This window comes from Caretta caretta, chromosome 1 (assembly GCF_965140235.1).
Source record: "Caretta caretta isolate rCarCar2 chromosome 1, rCarCar1.hap1, whole genome shotgun sequence".
Classification (NCBI taxonomy): domain Eukaryota; kingdom Metazoa; phylum Chordata; order Testudines; family Cheloniidae; genus Caretta; species Caretta caretta.
The window spans coordinates 330,789,009-330,811,207 of NC_134206.1; the positions used below are offsets into that span (position 1 = coordinate 330,789,009).

Sequence of the window (22,199 nt, forward strand, 5' to 3'; positions counted from 1 at the left end):
CTTTCAGAGATGATTTCTCAGTCTCTGTAGTTCAGCTCTAATATACAGTGTGTGTCATCTGGATTCTTCAGACCTAGAGAACAATGGCAGCATCTCGGTTCTTTTCCGAACACTGTAGCCTTGTCAGCAAACAAGTCTTACAGTTAGCAGCATTCCAGCCCTTGAATCAAATAGCTGACTGGTCTCCTCAGAAATCTGTAGCCAGTATCCAAAATGGTACAGACAGTGGGATTATCATATAAAATATACATTATTTGGATTTCTATAGGGCACTGTCTTTTTCCCCCATATACCCAGTAAATTCAGGTAAGAACTTAAAAATCTTCACCTCACTGGGCTGTCCCATTCTCTCTCCGGCTGGGACAAAATCCCAATTTAAACCAGTTAGCTAACAGCTAAATGTTCGCAAAAAGAAAAGCAGTACTTGTGACACCTTAGAGACTAACCAATTTATTTGAGCATGAGCTTTCGTGGGCTACAGCTCACTTCATCGGATGCATACTGAGACTAACCAATTTATTTGAGCATAAGCTTTCGTGAGCTACAGCTCACTTCATCGGATGCATACTGTGTTTAGGATGCATCCGATGAAGTGAGCTGTAGCTCACGAAAGCTTATGCTCAAATAAATTGGTTAGTCTCTAAGGTGCCACAAGTCCTCCTTTTCTTTTTGCGAATACAGACTAACACGGCTGTTACTCTGAAACCAGCTAAATGTTAAGTTCCATAAACAATGTAGCCCCTACAGGTGACAATTTCTCTCCCTCCCCCAGCTCTCCTTCCAGGTCCATAAAGAACATAACAATGGGCCAAATATTATTCTAATGGAGGGCTTCCCTAGTAAGCAAAGCTGGACTAGCATGCACCTCTATCCAAAGTGGTACAGGTACTAAGACCCAGCCGTCATAGCAGACGTATCTCTTAACCCTACATTGATCATTCACTGAGTCCACAGGGCTGTCTTTAACTCCTATATTTATAATCTTGTGCCCTTTCTTCCCCCACACTCTGATTGGCTCATCCTTCAACTAGTGAATATGTGTGGGACTTGCAAGACTCCTTGCTCACAATGAAAACTTCCCATACAGCTGCAGTAACAGCTGCTGAGCATGTCCAGGAACTGCCAAACCGTAGTTCTGTATATTTGTGGCCCGCTGAGCTGAGTGCATGCCCCGCTGACACAGTAGTATAATTAAAATCCACGTCTTCTCCCCATTGCTCTCTCCCTTTCTTTTATAGAATCATAGGACTGGAAGGGACCTCAAGAGGTCTTTCAGTCCAGTCCCCTGCACTCACGGCAGGACTAAGTACTATCTAGACCACCCCCTACAGGTGTTTGTCTAATCTGCTCCAATGACAGAGATTCTACAACCTTCCTAGGCAATTTATTCCAGTGCTTAACTACCCTAACAGGAAGTTTTTCTCAATGGCCAGCCTAAACTACCCTTGCTGCAATTTAAGACCATTGTTCCTTGTCCTAGCCTCAGAAGTTAAGGAGAAAATTTTTTCTCCCTTCTGCTTGTAACAACCTTTTATGTACTTGAAAACTGGTGTCCAGTCCCCCCTCAGTCTTCTCTTCTCCAGATTAAACAAGCCCCATTTTTTCAATCTTCCCTCATAGGTCAAAATCTTGTTTTGGACCAAAACAATTAAATACTGCAGTACAAAACATATGGATTACATAAATACCAAGTGCAATGATGTTCCAAAGCAAACCCGAAGTGGATTGGTAGGATAAGTATTATAGTGTCATAGAAGTTAGAGATGAAAAAGCACTCTGAAGTGATCCTGTCCATCTCCCAGTCAGTGCTGGATTGGTCCCTATAACACATATTCTAGTGCTGTGGTCAGTCTAGTCTTAAATGCCCAAGTGATAGAATATCCAGTCCCCCATAATACTTTGCACAGATATAGCAAGTTTAATTATCGATTGCTGTGAAATCTTCAGAGGTGTGCCAGTATTGGCACCATTTTACAGAGAGGGAAACTGAGGCAGAGGAAGGTTTAAATGACTTGTCCCAAAATCACACATGCTGTTACTGTGATAGACTGGACATAACATTTGACTTACCTTTAAAACTATTGAGTGAAATCTTGCCCCCATTAAGTCAAAGGGAATTTTGCCATTAACTTCAATGGGGCCAGGATTTCACCTAGTATCTGGTGTGGAATTGCACTGACTTATGTTTTTGTTAAGAATTTTATAAAATCCACCCTTTTGAGAGTATAATTTTAAAAATTTGTATTTATCACTTGCCAGACCCATTTAAAAGAATGATGTCAAGCACCAGAAGGGTAGCCGTGTTAGTCTGGATCTGTAAAAGCGGCAAAGACACCTTATAGACTAACAGACATATTGGAGCATGAGCTTTCGTGGGTGAATACCCACTTCATCACTGCTGGCAAAAGAGTTCACGCAGAGTTAGTATGGGACAATATGTGGGGGGTGAGAGGGAGTGTTACCAATGCACCTAAATTTATCAAGGTGATTTTGGTCCTTGATGAAAGAGTTCTTATCTTCACAGCTGCCCATCCCTCTGCCCAGCAATAATTTTTCCCCTTTGGCTCCCCTATCAACACCTTAGCTCCCCATTAATTCTGGCCCCCCCATCAGTTCTGTCCTCAGATGCCAATTAATTCTGGTCCCGCAGTGCCCCCATCAGTGCTGCTTCTCCTCAGCCCCATCTTTGCTCCTCCTGCAGCTTTTGGAGTTCTTCACACACACACTTGGGTGGGTGGGTGCAGGGCATATGTGTCTCTCTTCATTCTCAGGTCACACCCCATGTTGCAGGGAGGGAGAGGAAAGGGGGGAGCAACAGAGGAACTGTGCTTGCTCCATGGCTCACAAGAGGGGAGGGGAGCCACTCCCATCCGATGAGAATGGTGCCCATTCCTGGTGAGAGAGCGCTGCCTGATTTTTTCAGCAGCCCTGATTGGCGGATCGTCTCCAGGAGGTGGGGCAGTGGATAAAACAGCCAATCAGCTGGAACTTTCCCCAGCCAAGGCTGAAATTCTCAAGAGGGTGAGAGTTTGGCCCCAGTTGAACACAAATGACTCATGAAGAAATCATGAGAGTTGGCAACCCTGAAGCCGTTAGATCCTTTGATCAAAATTTCTATGATGTTCCAAGATTAAAGGTATTCAGACCTCAAGGTGAGAGCAGACAGAGGTTTGCATTTGAAGTGATTTATTAACCTTCTGTAATGTAGGTCAGGCTAGTTTCCGAATATTGTTAGAGTCCTTAATAGCTGCCTCCCTTAGTATTATGAAGCAATCATCAACTAAACATTAGTTAAATTCAAAGTCTTTGTTCTTCTATGGAAGGAATATTCAAAGTGGATACAAATTCTGTGCTAGTACTCAGGATTAAGGTATAAAACCTCACCTTTAAATTACAATTCTCAAAAAAAATCCCTACTCTTTAAGAAGAAAATTACCTCTGGTTTTTATCAAATTGCACAGCATCCTTTATGATCTTGCATATGCCCCCCATCCCCAGTAGTAGCAATCAACATAAAGCCCAGCCAGTTCTCCTAACCTACAGTGACTATTCATTACCTTACTTGGTAACAGTAACAGTTTGTGAGACAATAGCTGAAAATATTAGTGCTCAAATCAGTCTGAAAATATAAATTGCAGCCGATTATGCAAGTGGAGCATGTACTATACAGTCCACCTATGTGTGGTGAATGGGGACTACTCTCAGAGTCATCAGCAGTTCAATCCCTTCTGCCATCTTTTGGTTGAGGAAAATAAATCCTCTTTTAACCCCACTAAGGACACTCAGCATGTCATGAAATATTATTATTATTTTATTATATTGTTCTGAGAATGGATATATTGCAATGTGATAACAGTTGTCACCAATGTTCCTCCTAATTGTTCTTTGTACTGAGCAGGCTATGAATTCCACTGACCATTACATTTTTGTCCTTGGGCAATCAATCTTACCTGTGTGTGTTGGGGGTGTGTGTGTGTGAGGGGATTGTGTATATGGGGCAAGGTTGTAAACCCCCCCCCCCAGACCAGTGGCGTGTGTGTGTGTGTGAGGGGTTGTGTGGAGGATGAAGGATGTTGGGGTGGGGTAGCAAGGGGTGTGTGTGTGTGTGTGTAGAGGGCGTGTATGGAGTGAGGAGTGGGGAGGGAGTAAGGAGCATGTAGGGGTATATGTTCGTGTGGGGGTGAGTAGGGATGTGTGTGTGGAGGGGCTGGTGTGGGTTGGGGGTATAGGGTGTGTGTATGTGTCAAGTAAGAGGTGTGTGGGAGGGTACTGGTCAGAGGTGTGAAGGGTGTGTGTGTGTGGTGGGGAGGTCAGGGACGTGCAGGGGGAGGCATGCTGCTCCAGGGTTGCTCCTCACTAGTCTCAGACACTAGTCCCTGTAGACCCTGTCCCTGCCATTTGCAGAATGAGGAGCCTGGCCAGGATTCTGTGCAGGGATGGGGGTGGGTGTCAGATCACACCTCTGCCAGGCTGCTGAAGGGGCCATGGCTGCAGCTCCCCCCTGCGTTGCCTCTCAGCAGCAGCAATCCCCATGTCCTTGGAAAGCAATTGTCGGGGGTGGGCTGTTGGTGCTTTGGCCCCATCAGGCTGCAACTCTGCAGCTTCCACTGACCCAGCCAACACTGCAGTGTCCAGCCGGGCCCCTCCCCTGAGCTCCTGCACATGGGGCGACCCAGAGCCACCACCTCCTCATGCTGACCCCAGCGTGGGAAGCATTTCCACCCGCTGCAGCGAGGAGATGGGGTCACATGTGCCCTGTCATAGGATGGGGCGAGCAGAGCAGGGTTTTAAGTGGCCTAGGGCTGCAGAGAGGGTATTTGAGCAGCATAGTTTCTGACCTGCGTATTATATAGACGATTGCAGCGCAGCCATTTACAAGGAACACTGGCTGTCACCTATGTTTGTGACCCTAACAGGCCTTTTTGAACTCATAACATCAAGGCACTAGAGAGATTCAGCTGTGGTGTAGCTATCCAGGCATTGCTCTTGCTTGCAGAAGAGGTTTAAAGAATTCCTCATTGTTTTTATGAAGGGTTTTATATTTAATTAGTTACTTGTGTTCCCTTCTGAATGGAGAATGTCTTTGTGATGTGCCAAAGCATATTGTTAACCCATGACAAATGCGATCATATATTAGTATTCATGGTAGACAACCAATCAGATTTCCATCTGGCAGTATTTCAGGCTTGATTCTGCTCATATAGAAGTCAGTGACAAAACACCTGTTGACTTTAGTGGGGGCAGAACTGGCCTGTTTGTGCCGATTGTCATGGTTTCTTACACTTGTGCAGCAGTTTATCTATTGGTTCTGTCAATGGTGGCTGGGTGTATATAGATCCTCTTCTTCATGTCTTGGGAAGGCCAGCCAAGCGCCTTCTTATTACCCCTATGTGTAACTCTGATGCCAGGTGGGCAGTGGAGTATAAGTGCAGTTGCACCTACATCTCCCAGGGAGTAAAGGAGACCCCCTCAGTTGGTGTTCCCCATAATCTCTGGGACATGAATGGAAAGGTCACTGCCCCTACTTCCTTGAGAAACTTGGACTTAGTTTTTAAAATAATCGGAATAATCTTTTTAGAAAAGCTTTTCTAAATAAAATAATGATGCTAATAAAAAATGAGACAAATATTTAGAACCTGCAGCATTCACTAAAAAATGAAGGAAATTAACAGCCCAAAAGCTTTGAAGTGATTAAAGTTGGCAAGATACTCCATCTATTAAAGCCAGAGAACAAGTGCTTGGGCTCATGGGATCCACACAAAAAATAATATAAGGAAAAAAATCTGTAACGATTCAGGGCCAGGATATTTTTTCTAAGAGAGGCCACATGTGGTCTGGTAGAAATAAACATTTTATAACATACCCATAGTGGCAAACTGCTGAAATGTTGTCAGGAGTCCATTTTAACACACATCACAGTGAAAAGCAGAGGTGCCTGAAGAGGGGAAGAACATAGGTACATATTATGCAAATACAATATTCTGAGGACATAGAGTATTTTCCAATACAGTATATAAATATATGGCACCATCACAAACTATCTGTCAGCATATTAGTACCTATTTGCTGCTTTGGTGCATTGTGACATATTTGTGCTCCTAAAGTTCACATTCTTCTTCAAGTAACGTTCCTATGGATGTGCCAGTTGCCCATGCTCCTTCGATCGGAAATTTTCAGCGACAGTGCATATTCCGTCCACACATATGCCACAGCTATCTTTGTGCCCCATACCAACAGTATACAGGGCTGTGATGCATGAAGCAACCTCAGTTCCATGTCAACTGCCTATGACCTGAGATGGAGCAGTCAGTGGTGCCAGCTTATTTAGCCAGCTACCAGTTTCTCTGTTTACTTATTCTTTAGTTTACCTAGTCCTAACAGACTAGTTTAACTGTTTTTTATTTTTAATAGTTTAGTTTTATTCTGTGTGTGTGTGTGTGTTGGGAGGCTTTGCCTCCCCCACCCCCTTTTTCAGGGGACCTCTTTTTCCCTGAAGGAGCTTTTTTTCCTTGTGATATGCTTAAATACTCAGGATTTACGTGTTGCTTTACTTGCTGGGATTCCACCGCAGTTAGTGACAGCCATTCACAGTGTATCCACTGTCCGGGAGATACTCATGTGCCATCCAAGTCCAAGATTTGCACAGGACTCAAGAGCTGTTCTAGGAGAGAGAGAGAGGTAAAGCTTTGTCTCCTAATGTTGGAGCATTCTCTCTGACCTGCATCAGATTCACACCTTGAGACCCTTCCGTGCAGATGTCTTCAAGTGACCACAGTATCTCCTTGACTTCTGCAACTCAATTACCTTCTAGATCATCGTGAGAGAGATCTGTGGGTGATACACCCAATCTTTTGCAAAAGGAACCCTAAATCTCCTCTGAATTAACTTGGCCACAAGAAACATGCCATACTGGAGCCCTCATGCCCATGAAGGGTGCTGCTGAAGGCCCAAGTGGTCTCACTATAAAGGTTTCAGAGTAGCAGCTGTGTTAGCCTGTATTCGCAAAAAGAAAAGGAGTACTTGTGGCACCTTAAAGACTAACAAATTTATTTGAGCATAAGCTTTCATGAGCTACAGCTCACTTCCACACAAACTTCCTCATGGCTGGACTTTACAAAAACTAGACAAGCCATTTACAATACACACTTTGCTTCTCTACAAAAGAAAAAGGACACTAAACTATCTAAAGTACTACATACCACAAGGGGCCACAACAGTGGTTCCCTTAATCCACCCAGCAATATTGTTAATTTATCCAACTATACTCTTAGCCCAGCAGAAGAATCTGTCCTATCTCGGGGCCTCTCCTTCTGCCCCTTCACCCCTACGAACAAGATACAGTTCTGTGGTGACCTAGAATCCTATTTTCGACGTCTCCGACTCAAGGAATATTTCCAACACACCTCTGAACAACATACTAAGAGACCTTCCTACCAAGACTACAAAAAGAAGCATTCTGGTTGGACTCCTCCTGAAGGTCGAAACAACAGACTGCACTTCTACATAGAGTGCTTCCGCCGACAGGCACGGGCTGAAATTGTGGAAAAGCAGCATCACTTGCCCCATAACCTCAGCCGTGCAGAACACAATGCCATCCACAGTCTCAGAAACAACTCTGACATCATAATCAAAAAGGCTGACAAAGGAGGTGCTGTCGTCACCATGAATAGGTCAGAATATGAACAAGAGGCTGCTAGGCAGCTCTCCAACACCACTTTCTACAAATCATTAGGAATGCATCCGATGAAGTGAGCTGTAGCTCACGAAAGCTTATGCTCAAATAAATTTATTAGTCTCTCAGGTGCCACAAGTACTCCTTTTCTTTTCACAATAAAGGGTATATCTGCATCGAAACCCATAAGTACAGCCAAACCCTCTAGTACCCATTGCTCAGTAGTAAAGCATTCCTCACTACCATCTGAGGATTATCGAGGTGTTAAGGACTCCAGAGATGCTGAAAATACTACCGACGGTGACCTTCAGAGATATCTTCGGTAGCCAGATCTACCAGTCAGTCTGTACAAATGCACTCTGCACTGTCCTCAGTACCCCAGGCTCCTACTGCTCAGACTCATCAGGCTTCTATGCAGGTCCACTCAGTCCTGCAGGAATACAAATGATCCAAAGACCTGCTTGTCTACGGTGATGAACCTGAATCTCCTTTACTGAGTGTGAGAAGATTCTCAGTACCACATCACTTGCTTGTAGCAAATGGTTTCCCGTTACCCACAGGACATATCAGACAATCTTCTACTCGACCTTTGGTTGCCTCTCCTGTAGTCTATAGAAACTACAGCTCTTTGGAGTCCAACATTTCTAGTCAAGGTTGTTTTGATCAACCTTGCCCTGAGTGCCCTGGAGCTTTCTCTTCAAGGGACATTTTGGGTATGCTTACAAGCCTGCAGGAGCCAGCCTCTCAGCCTGGGTTGGGTTAGTGGCGCTCATGCTGAAGCACTAGAGAGTGCTTTGAAGTTGCAGCTTAGCCTAGAGCTTGGGATGAAGCTGGCAGCTTGGGATGAAGCCCACCCCCCTCTCTAGGGTTCATCTAGAGGTTCAGTGCCTAATCTTTGGTTGTGGAAACAGTGAACAAACACAATAGGCAACATCATTCAAAAACTGCCCCACACGATAAGGACCAGAATGTGTAGACCTCTTCAGTTGCATCTGTCATTCTGCAATTCAGAATTGCTAGTTACCATGCACTTCTTGCTACAACAAATTTAACTCTTTTGTTGAACATCAGCCCCAGAAGCAGAGGGAACAGACTCAGGCCATCATTGTTGAAGATTAGCTCTTGGCGAGAACAGCAGTGCAAGTTTTCCTTGGCACAACTGGTAGGACAGATCGCTCCATTTCTATGTCTTTTGTAATGCACAGAGCCTCTTGGTTTCAGTACTTGGGAATCCCAAGAGAGGTTCAGAGCATGGTCAAGGACCTTTCATTTGATGGACTCAAGCTGTTTAGTAAGTCCACAGATGAGTCCTAGCACTCTCTTAAAGATTTAAGGACAACCCTTCACTCACCTGGAATGTATACATCTGCAAACAAGAGGAGATTTAGTAGATCACAGATGACACAAAGACCTCCCCATCTCAATTATTTACATACTACAGATCATTGGACCCTCGTAAAAAGAAAAGCAGGGTGCAAAAGTGGAAAACTTCAGCTGCTCCACCTGCGTCAATGCAACTGTTCTCATCAGCTCAGTGTTCATTTTGATATTTTGGTTGGAGATCCCATGAACATGCCCACCTTTTGGATTTCAACCTGCATTATCCTGACCACAGCTTTCCATCTTTTGGAGATCATCTCTCCCATTTTCATACCTTATGGGAGCAGATTACTTCTGACAAGGGGTTCTGGACGTTATAACATTGTGCTACTCCATCCATTTCCATTCCATGCACTTCTCCCATGTTGTCCTGGGAGAGACCCTGTCCCTTTTCAGGGACACACCTCACAAACCTCTGCTCAGGAAAGAAGCTCTGTCCCTTCTCTGAATAGAAGCTATGGAACCAGGTCCCCCCATGAAAGAGGGAAAGGGTTCCCAAAAAGAAGCATGGATGGAGACCCAGCCCTAGATCTCAGGATGCTGAATACATTTGTCAGAAGTTCAGGATGATAACATTTGAAGCTATTATACCATGTCTAGATCCGAGGGATTGGTTTGCAACCCTTGATGTATTCTCACAAGTTGTTTCTTGATGATTTGTCATTGGTCAAGTCCACTTTCAATACAAATGTTTCTCTTCAGCTTTCTACTGCACCCATGGTGTTTCCAAAGGTTCTGGCAGTAGTTGCTGCCCAGTTTTGTCTTCCCCTACCTCAATAATTGGCTACTGAAGGGATGTTTTTACATTGAGGTCCAAGTTGCCATCAAGAGAGCTACAACCCTATTCAGCTTGCTAGGACTTCAGCTCAACACCAACAGGTCCTTTCTCTCTTATCTGGTCAGCAAATAGAGTTATTAGGGGCCATCCCGGATGCTACAAGAGCTAGAGCTTACCTAGCAGAAGACCATTTTCTTACTCTGACAAATTCGATTACTTAAGTCCAAATTACTTAAATCCAAACCACTGCCAGGTTTTTTATTGTTTTCTTTAAAGATAAAGTATCCCTCTGACCACATTTCCAGTTCTTACCCAAAGGCACCTCAGATTTTCGTATTTCAGACTAGTCATCATCCTCTTTTTCACTGTAAATCTCATTGATCTAAGGGGGATGCTGTCCTTCACACCTTGGACATTAGGAGAGCCTTCACTTTCTATTTGGACAGACCTAGACCCTTGAAGGCTTCTCCTCAATGAGTGGTTCCCTTTGTGGACAGAGTTAAATTCACACGTGTGCCCATCCAGAGACTTTCCAAATGGGTTTCCAGTTGTACCCTGTCCTGCTATGAAGCTGCTGATGTCCCATGAAATGCAAAAGTTAATAGATTATTCCACCAGCTCTCAGTCCACCACTGTCGCCCTACTGATGGGCACCTATATCACAGAAATCTGCAACACCCTCACATTGGCTTCCAGCCACACATTCTCAAGACACTATGCTTTGGTGCATGCATCCCGAGTGAATGCTGCATTTGGGTCTGCTGTTCTGCAGTCAGTTTCAGATCCTACTCTGAAGCCCCCTCCTCCTGTGAAGAATACTGATTGGGAGTCCCCTGGAGAACCCACAGGGATATTACTTGAAAAAGAAGGAGAGGTTACTTACCTTGTACAGTAACTGGAGCTCTTTGAGATGTTTGTTCTTATGGGATCTCCAGCAGCACCTGCCATTCCTCGGCCCCCGCCCGCTGCTTCAGAGGCTCATCTGCGTGGTGTAGAAGGAACCAAGGGTGCTTTGTCTGTTGAAGCCCTATATACTCTCAGTAAGGGCACGAGGATAGCTAGGGCGCATGTGTGGACCAAAACAGGGGCTGCTGAAAATCTCTGATTGGAGGCACAAGGGCACATGCAGACCTGAAGTGGCGCACCCAGAGGAGTCGAGCATCTCAAAGAACTCCAATTACTGTACAAGGTAAGTAACCCCTCTTCCCCCCCGCCTCTTCCAATTCAAAGCATTGCACATTCAGATCTGACTGACCTTTCAGGAAACTGGAGCAGGCACCATGATGCCAGTGAATCGTGGCTATGGTTCCTAGAAAGAAGTGATAATAAACTATCAGGAGTTATGGCCATTCTAAAAGCCTGACCCTGCAAGCCTTCCATGCATAGAATTCCCAATGGAATCCATGGGACTTCTGTGCTTGGAGTGGTTGTGGGAGCAGACCACAGGAAAAATCCTTGACCTGTGCTACTGTTTGACATCAGTCCAGCATCTGGAGTGCAGTCCAAACCTTGGGAGTAGCAATTAATTGTCCAGCTGGCTCACTGTATTTAGTTCATTGTACAGAGTAGAGGGCAATGGGGCAGAGAAGATAGGTGGCCACAGTCGCAGATGAGGCAGTCCTAAATAAGGAATGGCAACTTCTTAGTGGGAGCTATGGCTTGTGCTCAGGATTGAAAACCACAAAATTATGAGTTCTGATCCTGACACTGCCACAGACACACTCTGGCCCTTTGCAACTTTAACCTCCCAGCCTCAGTTTCCCCCTCTGTAAAATGGGGATCATAATACCAGCTTAACTCAGCAGAGTCTTGTTGGAGTTTATTGCGTTGAAGATTAAAAGTTCTGTGAGCACAATATGGTGTTACTGGTAGCATGAAGAACTATTATATTGGTTGCTACTTCCAACTGAAATGTAACCTGGAAAGGGCTAGCTGTGAAGACAAAGGTCTCAACCTTCAAAGACTTGGTCTCAACCTTCATAAAATATATAGTACATGATGCTTATTAAAACAAATGTAGATGCAGTACTTAATGATACTACTCAGGGGACTGGATCAAATTCCAATCTCCTGCACTGATGTAAATCCAGAATAATTACTCACTTCCAGGAAGTCCTTGGTAATAGTGCATTTACTTCGGCAAACTAGCACTACTTGTGTGGTGATGATAGTTCTGTGTAAGTACTATAGTCCTACCTATGGTATGTATAGCAGGGAACAATGGACAAAAAAGCATGGCTGCCGAATACATAACTACAGGAGCATCACCTTCTCAGCTGGTGCATGACAATGGAAGAGCCAGTAGGTCTCACAAAACTGACCAAGTCAGAAGAACACTTCTAAGTAAAACATGAATAAATGAGCCAGACACAAGAGTATTGGTATACAAAAAAAAACCCTGGACTCTATAGCTGTGTTAATGATAAAGGTAACTGAGCATTTAATCTCAGCCCTGTGAATACATAATGGTTCCATTATTGAGAAGTCAAATAATGCTACTAGGGTGTGAGTACTTGGGGCAGCTTCCGATGCAAAGTTCTTAACTTTCACAGTGGAATGGTGACGATGAAACCAGACTGAATGGGCTTCAGGCTGGAGCTGAAAGAGAGGAACTCAGGACAATGGTGTAGATGGCACATTCAATTGGTTTAGTGGTGAATGCGAGAAGAGAAAAGGGGCCATGGTTAGACCTATGTATTATGAGCTGGGTAGTTGGTGTCAGGCCAGTTCCCATTGGACAAATATTTACATTGCCCAATCATTTCTACAGTCAGCACTAAAGGGACTCGCACCTCTACAGGTGGCCCCTCCTGTTCAGGATTGAAACATATGGGGTGGACATTGTGGGGAAACCTGCAGTGCCTTTGCCCATACCTATTTGTCCTATAAGTAACAGAGACTGTCAGTCTCCCTGGCCATCTGTTGAGCACCATTCACAAGCACTAAAAGAAAAGGCATCAGCTGAAAAGACTGTGCAGCTTGAGGGATTTTTCTGGGTTTCTATCAAGCTTGTTTGAATGTAAATGCCTCTGGCCAACACTTTGTTTCCTTATTTGTCCGTGTGACACCCAACCTGTAATGCCCCATCCAGGGCATGCCCAGCAAGAGCCCAGGCTCTAACTTCCATTGTCCCTGTCAGATCTGTATTGGTGTGGAACCAGGCAGAGAAATGGTGCATGACTGGTGAGCAGATGCAGCTGTTACCTTACCAAGCCCAGCTGATCTGTATAAAACGTCTGCCTGTCTGCAGCTCATTACATCAGACCTTGAACACCACAAACACTCTGAGCGCTGTATAAACAATAGTTAAACCTGCTCCTAGGTCATTTCTCCTTAATAACATAGTTAGCATTTTAATAAGACTTCCTCTGTCCATCCAAATATCAGCCATTGATCAAGTGAAGAGACAAACAGAATATGCCTCATGCTGCTAAGCTCCTCACAGCAATGTTACAGTTGTAGGGAGAAAGTCCTAATTTGGCCAAAATCCTCCCCCAAAATCTGTTTTTCCTGATCACATGCATGCCACATGGCTATAACAATAGGCTCTGCTGTGAAGGACCTGTTTCTCAGTGTACAGCCAATTATGTTACATGCTGCAATTTTGGAAAATCCGTGTAACTATTCAATCTCCCGTGTTACTAGATTGGTATCAAACGATGTGTAAGCAAAAACAACACTAAGGGCAATATGCTTCTGAGTGATAACATAATGATGTAGGTGGTATTATAAGAGGAGTCCAAAAACCAGGTGAATTTTAATTTCTCTGGAAGTAAAACAACCCCTTGGGAAACGTATCTTGCTGTGTATCATTGCTAACAGAAAATGCAATGAGTATGTAAAAGCGAGGGAAACACTCAGTCCTGTAAATTTAGAATCTGTTACAAACTGCTTTGAAGTCAATGGAAGAATTCTCATTGACTTCAGTAGGATTTGAATCACACCCTTATTCACCAATCTAGACATGGGAATGATGGAGAGTTCCACTTACGTCCAGAGTTCTAAAGCCATGGTGTATTTGTTTTGCTAGGTATTGTAACAGTAACAAACAACAAAGTTATTAGTACAACTGGTGGGAAATTTTCATGTGGAAAATTTTCCTTTTGACAAATGAGGTTTAATTGAAAAGATTTTTTTTCCAGGCAAACTGTAATTTAAATGAAAAAATGCTGATTTTTCCTTCCGGAAATTTCAGAACAAAACAGTTTTGTTTAATTTTGAATGGCCATTTGAAACAAACAAAATTTTTGTTTTGCTTCAACTTAAAATTCTGATTTTTTTTAACCCTCCCCCGAAAAAAATCAAGTTTTCATTTTTGGTTTCTGTATTCCCCCTCCTTTATTAGACCTCCCCCTTCTTTCCCCCCCCCCCTCCATGGAACAGGTAAGAAAAACTTTTAAAATGTGGGGAACGTGGAAAAAAAGCCCACTTGTTCTCATTTGTTTGCTTGTTTTCCAGTTAGACAAAGTTGGGAAACAGTTGCTAAACAGTGACTTCCTCTGTCTTTTACCAATGGAAAAAAGGGTCCAAAGGCAAGGAGGGGAGGGGAGTTCTGCCCCTGCCAAAAATCCAAATACTGAAAATGGAAAACTGAAATTTTCCAGATTCCAAACATCTACATGAAACAACATTTTAAGATAAAATGGAACAAAAATTGTCATTTTGTTTCAAAATGTTGTATCTGTAGGAATCAACTCAGTTTCCCCATCAACTCTAGTTATTAGTGTCCATGATTCTAAAGTGTCACGAGTTAGCAAATTACATAATACTCCTGGCCGAATCTTGTGCCCACAGAATTTAACAGGAGTTTTTCCATTCAGCTCAATGGGAGCAGGAGAAGGCCCCCATAACGTACATTCTTGTGTCCTAAATCCATTCAATACAACAAAATTACTCTCTGACATTTCTTGATATATTCTGATAGACTGTTTCTATCAGGTAACTTGGTACTTAAATCATGCCCCACAATCCACTCTGGAGAGCAAACCTTTAGAATGCTCAGACTGCCAAATTCCAATTGTTCACACTAGATAAGCACAAACGATGACTTCCAGTGCTGTGGGGCTGACCATCTCTATATCTCATGATTGGGGGGGAAGGGGAAGGGAGAGTTCAGGTGTTTTTTTTTAAGGGGGGGGGCGTTTGCTGAGCTTTTGCTGTTTCTAAATATAGACATATGAAATACATTTTCTTTCTGGTATCTGTACTGGCTGCCTGCATTTTAATTCAGAAATTGTATTCTTCCTCTGAATCAGAAATCAACATGGCAATATCTTTTGCATAATGAAACTGTGTGTTATTTCCAGTCCAGTGCATGCAAACATTTATTTCTTGGTAGCCCACTTAAAAACCACTCAAAATTAATACACAATATGTACAGCTGAAAAAAGATTTTTTGGATATATATATTTTATTTGACAGTGGTTTAGATTATCATACAGTAAACAAGATTTCTGTAAAAGTTAATTTATCCATAGTGGTGCATTTCATAAAAATAGTTGCTCACTTACAGCCTTTCTGTGACTATTAATACATGGAATTATATTTATAGAGATCGAGCTGTACAGGGTAAATTCACAGCTAACACTACACAGAAATATTATTTGGAATGGGGTTTAGATGATGTGCTGTCTTCACAGGTTATTGATTACAGCCGCATAAAGCAATTTACTGCACAAGGAGTAGCTGTGAACTGTGCAAATTAGAGTTTATGCAAGCATAATCTCAATTGTTTTTCATGTTTTATGATTTGTTTGTTTACACATAGAAAATAAGATACCGGGGCGTGGATCTACACTATGAAAGCATTGTCCAAAATCCAATTCAATAAATTAATGGCAAATTATATTGGATTTCTAGTTCAGGGGATAAAGATTTTCTTTTAATTAAATAAAAATTGTCAACAGCTACATGGATTTGTGCTTTTTAAAATATGATAAATGGAGTTTTTCTTAAAAAAAAAAGTTTTAAAAGCTGCAAAATCCTTTGTTTGAGACTTTTAAAATAATCTGATAGGAAGAAACATGCCTACACACTTCTAAGGGGAGAATGAGTCTAGTGCAATGTTTGAGAAATATATTATGTGCTGACCTGTTTGGATAATGATGATCTCAATATGACTCTTGAGCCGAGCACATGAATATCGGAGTTTGCTAGCGTACTGATGTCTATTTCTGCAAATAGCATCAATTTTTTTTAAACAGCGTGTGTATTATTATCCAGAGCTTTTTGGCAAAACAAGAAACATACTGATGACAGAATGGTGACCCATGGAATTCGGAATCCTTCCCCAGGAAGGTGGACTTGAGACAGAGAAACAATTAAAATGGAAATAAAAGAGAGAGAAAATGTGTCTGATGAAAATATAATGAACTAAGAACTTTTATCTTGGAAACATGTCTCATTTGTGTTAGTGTGTGCAGTAAAAGCATCTGATCTGCCAAAACTTAAAGATGCCTTAACTAAAGTCTGTATAGATATACAAAATATAGCACTGTTGATAAGCAAAATTGTTGTTTTCTGTGGGAAAGAAAGGCCTTTCATTAAGGAAACTGCAGCTTTTTTTCTTTTAAGAATCATCCTGTCATTATAAAGGTCTTGTAACTGTAAGTCTCAGTTTTGAGCTTGACCAACTGAGGTTTCTGTGCTACTTGTAATATTAGGGGAACCTGTGGTAAATCGTTTTTGAGGATAATTTGCAACTACAACTGCACCCTAACTCCTTTCCAATGTACAGAAATATGATTTGTTCACAAAATGGCAGTAGAAATGCTATCACACCAACAAATCCATTAGATTCCCCAACTCATCCAACTCAACACATGAAGTGAACTATGCTGCTGGGGATCATGTGGACTGTTCCAAATTGTTAACAGTGGAGACGTGTCCTGGGCGTATAGTTTCAAAGAAACCCTTCAACCCTTGTCTAGATATGTTGAGAACAATATATTTACAACATCTTAGCTCAGTTAAAATATTCTTTCTCAGTTTCAGCTTGCTTCGTGCAGTGTTATTTAAGGCGATGTTCCAGTCTGTGATTGCTCTAACTTGCTCCAGTTCCTTGATATAAAGTTTGAACTAAATCCAAGTCCTTCATGCAGTGGAATAAAAATACTAAAGCTACACTGCACTGTCCTTCTCTGACACATTGTCCTTCATTTTGTTTTGGTTTCTTCCATAGCTGCCAAAGTCCCTAAAATGGAACTGGGGACTTCAGGGTCAGTTTTAAATCTCCATGTTGACTATATGCTGCTTGAATTTATTAGACAGTGTGCATATTGTCATGGAATTACACATTAATGTTTCCATTCTTCAGTGTTTTGTGTATATGTGTGATAGTTAAAATAAATTAAAATAAATCAATGTGAGACAGAAGCTAAGAAGTATGTTCTGCATCAGTGTGAAACAGTTAGAGGGCAACAGTTCACTTATTTATCTGCTCATGGCAGAAGTGCCAGACTTCAGTACACTAGGTAGCTTATCCGAGCCAGGAATTTTCCATGGGCCTGGTGAGACTGTTGCCTTCCGAACTGTATTGTTGATGCTGCGTGTGTTAATGGAATGGAGATGTCCCTTCCTGGGGAACTCACTGGGTTTCCCATCAGGGTCCCTCTTGTTCTGGTCCATATCACTTCCATGTGAGCTGCAGCTATTGCTACTGTACGTCTTTGTAGCACCAACTAAATCAAGCTTGACATGTTCAGAAGCTGCAGCTGATTTCTTCTCAGAGGTACTTCCAGATCTGTGATCTTCTTTCACACTGAGAGATCCATCTTTCTTGCCTTCTGGCTTCTTGGATCTCCCAAGATATTCATCGTTGATTCTGGCACATACATGCTCTCTTGCTCCAGACTCGATTGTAACACTCTGTCCCACTGCCTTACTTTCAGAGGTGGGCCTGCCGCCACTAGTGGTCTTTTTTTTGCCTTCTGAGTATCCTTTCCTAGAAGCCTCTTCATGCTTTGTCCTGTCTACCTTTTTCGGACTTGCTGACCTTTCTCTTTGCTCTCCTAACCTTTTCTTTTTGTGGCCATTTGACGAAAGCTCCTTTGGTTTTCTTACATCATGTTCCCTCTTGATATCCCATCTTGGTTCTGGGTTTATCTGGTGAGAAGGGTCAGAAAGTGGGGCTAGATGTGATGAAGATAATGGTGAGATTATGTCATCGAGGGAAATAGCTATTTCCGGCAGACCTGGGGAGGTGGCAGAGAGAGAACTCCAGGAGTTTGGTTCGTCTGTTATAACAACAAAGAGAAGGGAGTTAAGGAATTATTCATATAACTTGGACCTTATATTTCAAACATCAGTTACAATACCCAAAACCCATACTGGACCTAAACCCTGCAGTCCTTAGTTGGGTAAAACTCCCATTGAAATCAATGGATGTGGGAGGTAGAAATGCCATCAACAGATTTGCCTGAGTAAGAACTAGGGTACCAGATGTCCCGATTTTATAGGGACAATCCCGATTTTTGGGTCTTTTCTCACATAGGCACCTATTACCCCCCAACCTCCTGTCCCGATTTTTGACACTTGCTATCTGGTCAGCCTTCTAAGAACTGTGGGAATTGGTGCTGAAAATACGAAGTCCGTTGATATAGGTTTAACTTTTCTTCGCGTATATTAAAAGTATAATAATACTGACATATGCTGGTGAAATCAAAATGCATTTTTGTGCCATTATAGTGGATTTCTTAGTTAGCCATATAATTTCTCTCTCAAAGGACAAATGAAGAGGCCTTTCTGCTATCTATTATACACGTCCCTACAAGCATACAACAATCAGCAGAAATTTGTGGTCCAAACCACGTCATCCATCAAATCCAGGTTTTTCTAAACAACTATATTATTGCAATGTTTAGGGCCCTATTATTCTGAAAGCATATCTACAGTGTTCTGCCTTATGTAAAGACATGCAGGCTCTGAAAAGTCTTGGCTATCACCCTTGACTTTATCTCAGTTACTCTGCCTCAATAGAATTTGGTTAGATTCTGTAGATCCCATTTTCTTAAGATAGATGGTGCTTAGGATATGCTGAGCCATAAAGAAAGCCAGAGGCATCATGTTCTTCTCTGTTCTTCTCGGAAATACTTTGGTCCAATCCTGTAAGCCTCTACTCTCATGAGTTGCCCCACTAAGCTCTTTGGAACAACTCACATGAATAGGATGGTGCAGGATATGGCCCTTCCCATGTGATTCAGAAGAGCTGAAAGTTGAGTTAGTTAGACTTCAGCACCTACATCCCAAACCACTGGCAAAATATAAAGTGTCTTATCTTGGTCAGGCCAGTGTTTCTTTCTCTTTGAGTGAGTGATCAACATTTCTTTTGATTCGTCTTAAGGCAGGCAGCCAGTCTGAGACTCATCGGAGCTGCTTGGTAGTCTGGCTCCCACCACTTCCACTGTGAGGCCAGAGAAGTCTCTGAGCTTGGTTAATGTGGTCCCATAATTGTCACCATTTCAGTAAGATCAAAATGCTGCCACAGATGAAAAAATCCATGCAATGATGGGACCCAGTGAGAGGAGACAGCATGTTTATTAAGGAGAAAATGTTATCTGCTGACTGAGGATTAAGTCTGGCCTTCAGAAAGGTAGCACTTACAGATCTGAACCATTCTAAAAATCTACACCATTTCTTTTTCCTAACTAACATTATGGCCAGTTTCAAATCATCATGAAGATGCACATTACTGTGAAGAGTGAAATGTGCTTTATGCTCCAGTCTGGGATGGAGACCATACATTGGGATGGAGACCATAAGTTTAACTGAAGCAGCCTGCTTAATTATTTATTTCTTTTGTAGATAAAAATAGAAGAGACAATATAGAGGTGGGTGATGTGGTGAGAGCAGCGTGGCCAGCTGAGGAGATATTTATTTTCCCATCTGGTGCCAGTCATGTGCTTTTGTACCATGATCATCTCTGGGGGAAAATAGCATTTGAAAGGTCAAAAGTGAAATCTGGGTAAGGCAAACACACTTGGGTTTGGATTCTAACTGGGTTCAGGGTCTCCACTGAATTTTAAAACCCCTCACACAAATATATGGAGGGCTCAACTTTTCAGGCCTCTCAGCTCTCATGAATTTGCCTATGAAAAGCTAGTGCTGCACTGTCACAGTGGCCTCATCCAGACATCTATGAGTTAATTTGTTGTTTAATGCTGCTCTATACCTCTCAGTAGAGTTAATGGGAGTCACGTTGGTGAACAAGGAGCAGGGCATCACCGCTTGACTCTTTAAAAAAAAAAGCTGCAGCCTATTAGTTCATGTTATACCTAAATCGGGAACTAAATTTCACTTAAGTTCAAGTAATTTTTTGAACTATTTTAGTGCAAAAACTATGGCTCAAAATGGTAACCCCCTGATTTTCCCCCCTCCTGCTTACACCATAGATCTATCTGAACCAACGTTTTTCTCCCAAGGGATTAGTGGGGAAAAAACTTTTCAAGTAAAGATCCTATGTGGCAAGTTCACATCAAAATTAGAAAGCTCTGGAAAAAAGTCAAATTTTGCCCTCTTTTAATATCCATGCAACACCACGGAAGTCAGCTGTGGGGCAGAATGTAAAAAGGAAACAGAGAAACAAGTATAATTGTGTGCTTGCCAACTGTAAGGCATATCCACGCTGCCTCCCAAATTAACGGCATTGTTGAACTTCACTGACTGGTAGCAGAGCGCATTGGGGTATTCTGAAATCCCTAATCTCACGTGACAGTAAACCACGTCCTTGGGGACGATCACTTCCAGAGCAGTAAAAATAGGAAGGGCCAGTGGCAATATGATTGAATGGAATGATCTAGTAGCCACAGTACAAGACTGTGTCAGCCCCCTGCGAATCACCTGTCCCTTATGAGGACTGAGCCAGTTCGCTACCTGCCAAAAACAGGGTGGATGGGCTAATCACTAGTCCCCCATGATACAGCGCAGTGGCCACAGGCCTATTGCCTGTTCCAAAACACCTAGAGGGAAAGGGATCAAGGGGCGAGTGGGCCTGCTCGGTAGCACTCTGAAAATAGAGTGGACTCAGTGTTGGGGGCGGGGGCCGTAATTAGTCTCTGGGCTGTTCCCCAAGAAGATTTTCAACCAGTTAGGAATTCTTCAGAGAGAGCCCCAAAACACACCCTGCTGCTCCCGGTCATTCCCCAAGATCTCTTACCCAGACATGTCAGACCCATGTAAAGGGTTGAATGTAGTTCAGTTTGAGTTTTGGGTGAGGCGTTGGTATCTGGTATATGCATGGATTTCTTATTCCTCTGAGCCCGTTCATCCATTCTTAGTCGTTACCCAAATCAGACTCTGGCCAGGGATATCATCAGTCACGCTCCTAACGCTTGCTAAAAATGCCGTAGGCTCTTTAATGACCCCAAATGGGTAGGATCTCAATTTTCTCTCTTTGTAAAGGCTGCAGTTGCAGCAGTACATTGCTCCCAACACCATGCTTGGCAATGTATCAAATACTGACGTAGAGAAGGGCTGCCTCCTGTTGGGCGACCAGACATCACGATATTTAGGTTTGTCCTGTGTCCCGACTGATGTACCATCGGGATGCCATTTGTCCCGATATTTTGCTTCGGGAGCACTCTGGCTTTTTTTTTTTTTTTTTTGCTTGGGGCAGCAAAAAACCTAGAGCTGGCCCTGGTGGTGGGGGTAGGGTGGGGTTTGAGCCTGTGGCTGCACCCCCCCACCCCCAATGTGTCCTGATATTTTGTTCTTGTCATCTGGTCACCCTCGCCTCCTGAAACATCAATAGCGCTAGAAAGTCTCCGCTCCAATCCCTGGCTTTGTTCAGCTGATGAGAGCGGCTGGTGTGCGGCAGGGCAGGCACGGTTAACTAAATTACATGCTGAAGTAACTTTTGCTTGCAAGACTCATGTTAAGACTGAAACCTTGACTTTTCTCTCTTTAGCTCACATGGGATTTTTGCAGACAGGTAAAGATTTTGTACAGTCAATAACCAAAATGGAAGCTTACACTGAAGTTTAATTTCCTTATCCATGATTGCACCATGGAAGACTAATGGAAATGTTATGCCTAGAGTGACAGATTTTATAACTTGCCAATTTCTTCAATAGTTTGGATCCACCACAGCTAAAAGTGAATACAGACGAATTATATGAACAATTACATGAGCTGCTGTCAAGGTTCCTCCCCCACTCTGAACTCTAGGGTACAGATGTGGGGACCTGCATGAAAAAACCCCCTAAGCTTATCTTTACCAGCTTAGGTCAAAACTTCCCCAAGGTACAAAATATTACACCCGTTATCCTTGGAATGGCCGCTACCACCACCAAACTAATACTGGTTACTGGGGAAGAGCTGTTTGGACGCATCTTTCCCCCCAAAATACTTCCCAAAACCTTGCACCCCACTTCC

The 22,199-nt window shown here is 42.9% G+C and overlaps 1 protein-coding gene across 20 annotated transcripts in view; it reads right to left on the reverse strand.

Moving 5' to 3' along the window:
* Window positions 1–15,221: 15,221 nt before the first annotated feature.
* MAGI2 (membrane associated guanylate kinase, WW and PDZ domain containing 2) overlaps window positions 15,222–22,199 on the reverse strand; it is a 1,189,595-nt gene continuing 1,182,617 nt past the window's right edge. For 15 of the 20 annotated variants that reach the window (XM_048836471.2, XM_048836481.2, XM_075124507.1 and 12 more), the window contains one exon: window positions 15,222–18,064. In XM_048836471.2, coding sequence (XP_048692428.1) covers window positions 17,262–18,064 — 803 coding nt within the window. In that variant the 3' untranslated portion in view covers window positions 15,222–17,261. The remainder of the gene's footprint in view (window positions 18,065–22,199) is intronic. The other 5 variants (XR_007354679.2, XR_007354680.2, XR_007354681.2 and 2 more) reach the window with 3 other exon arrangements.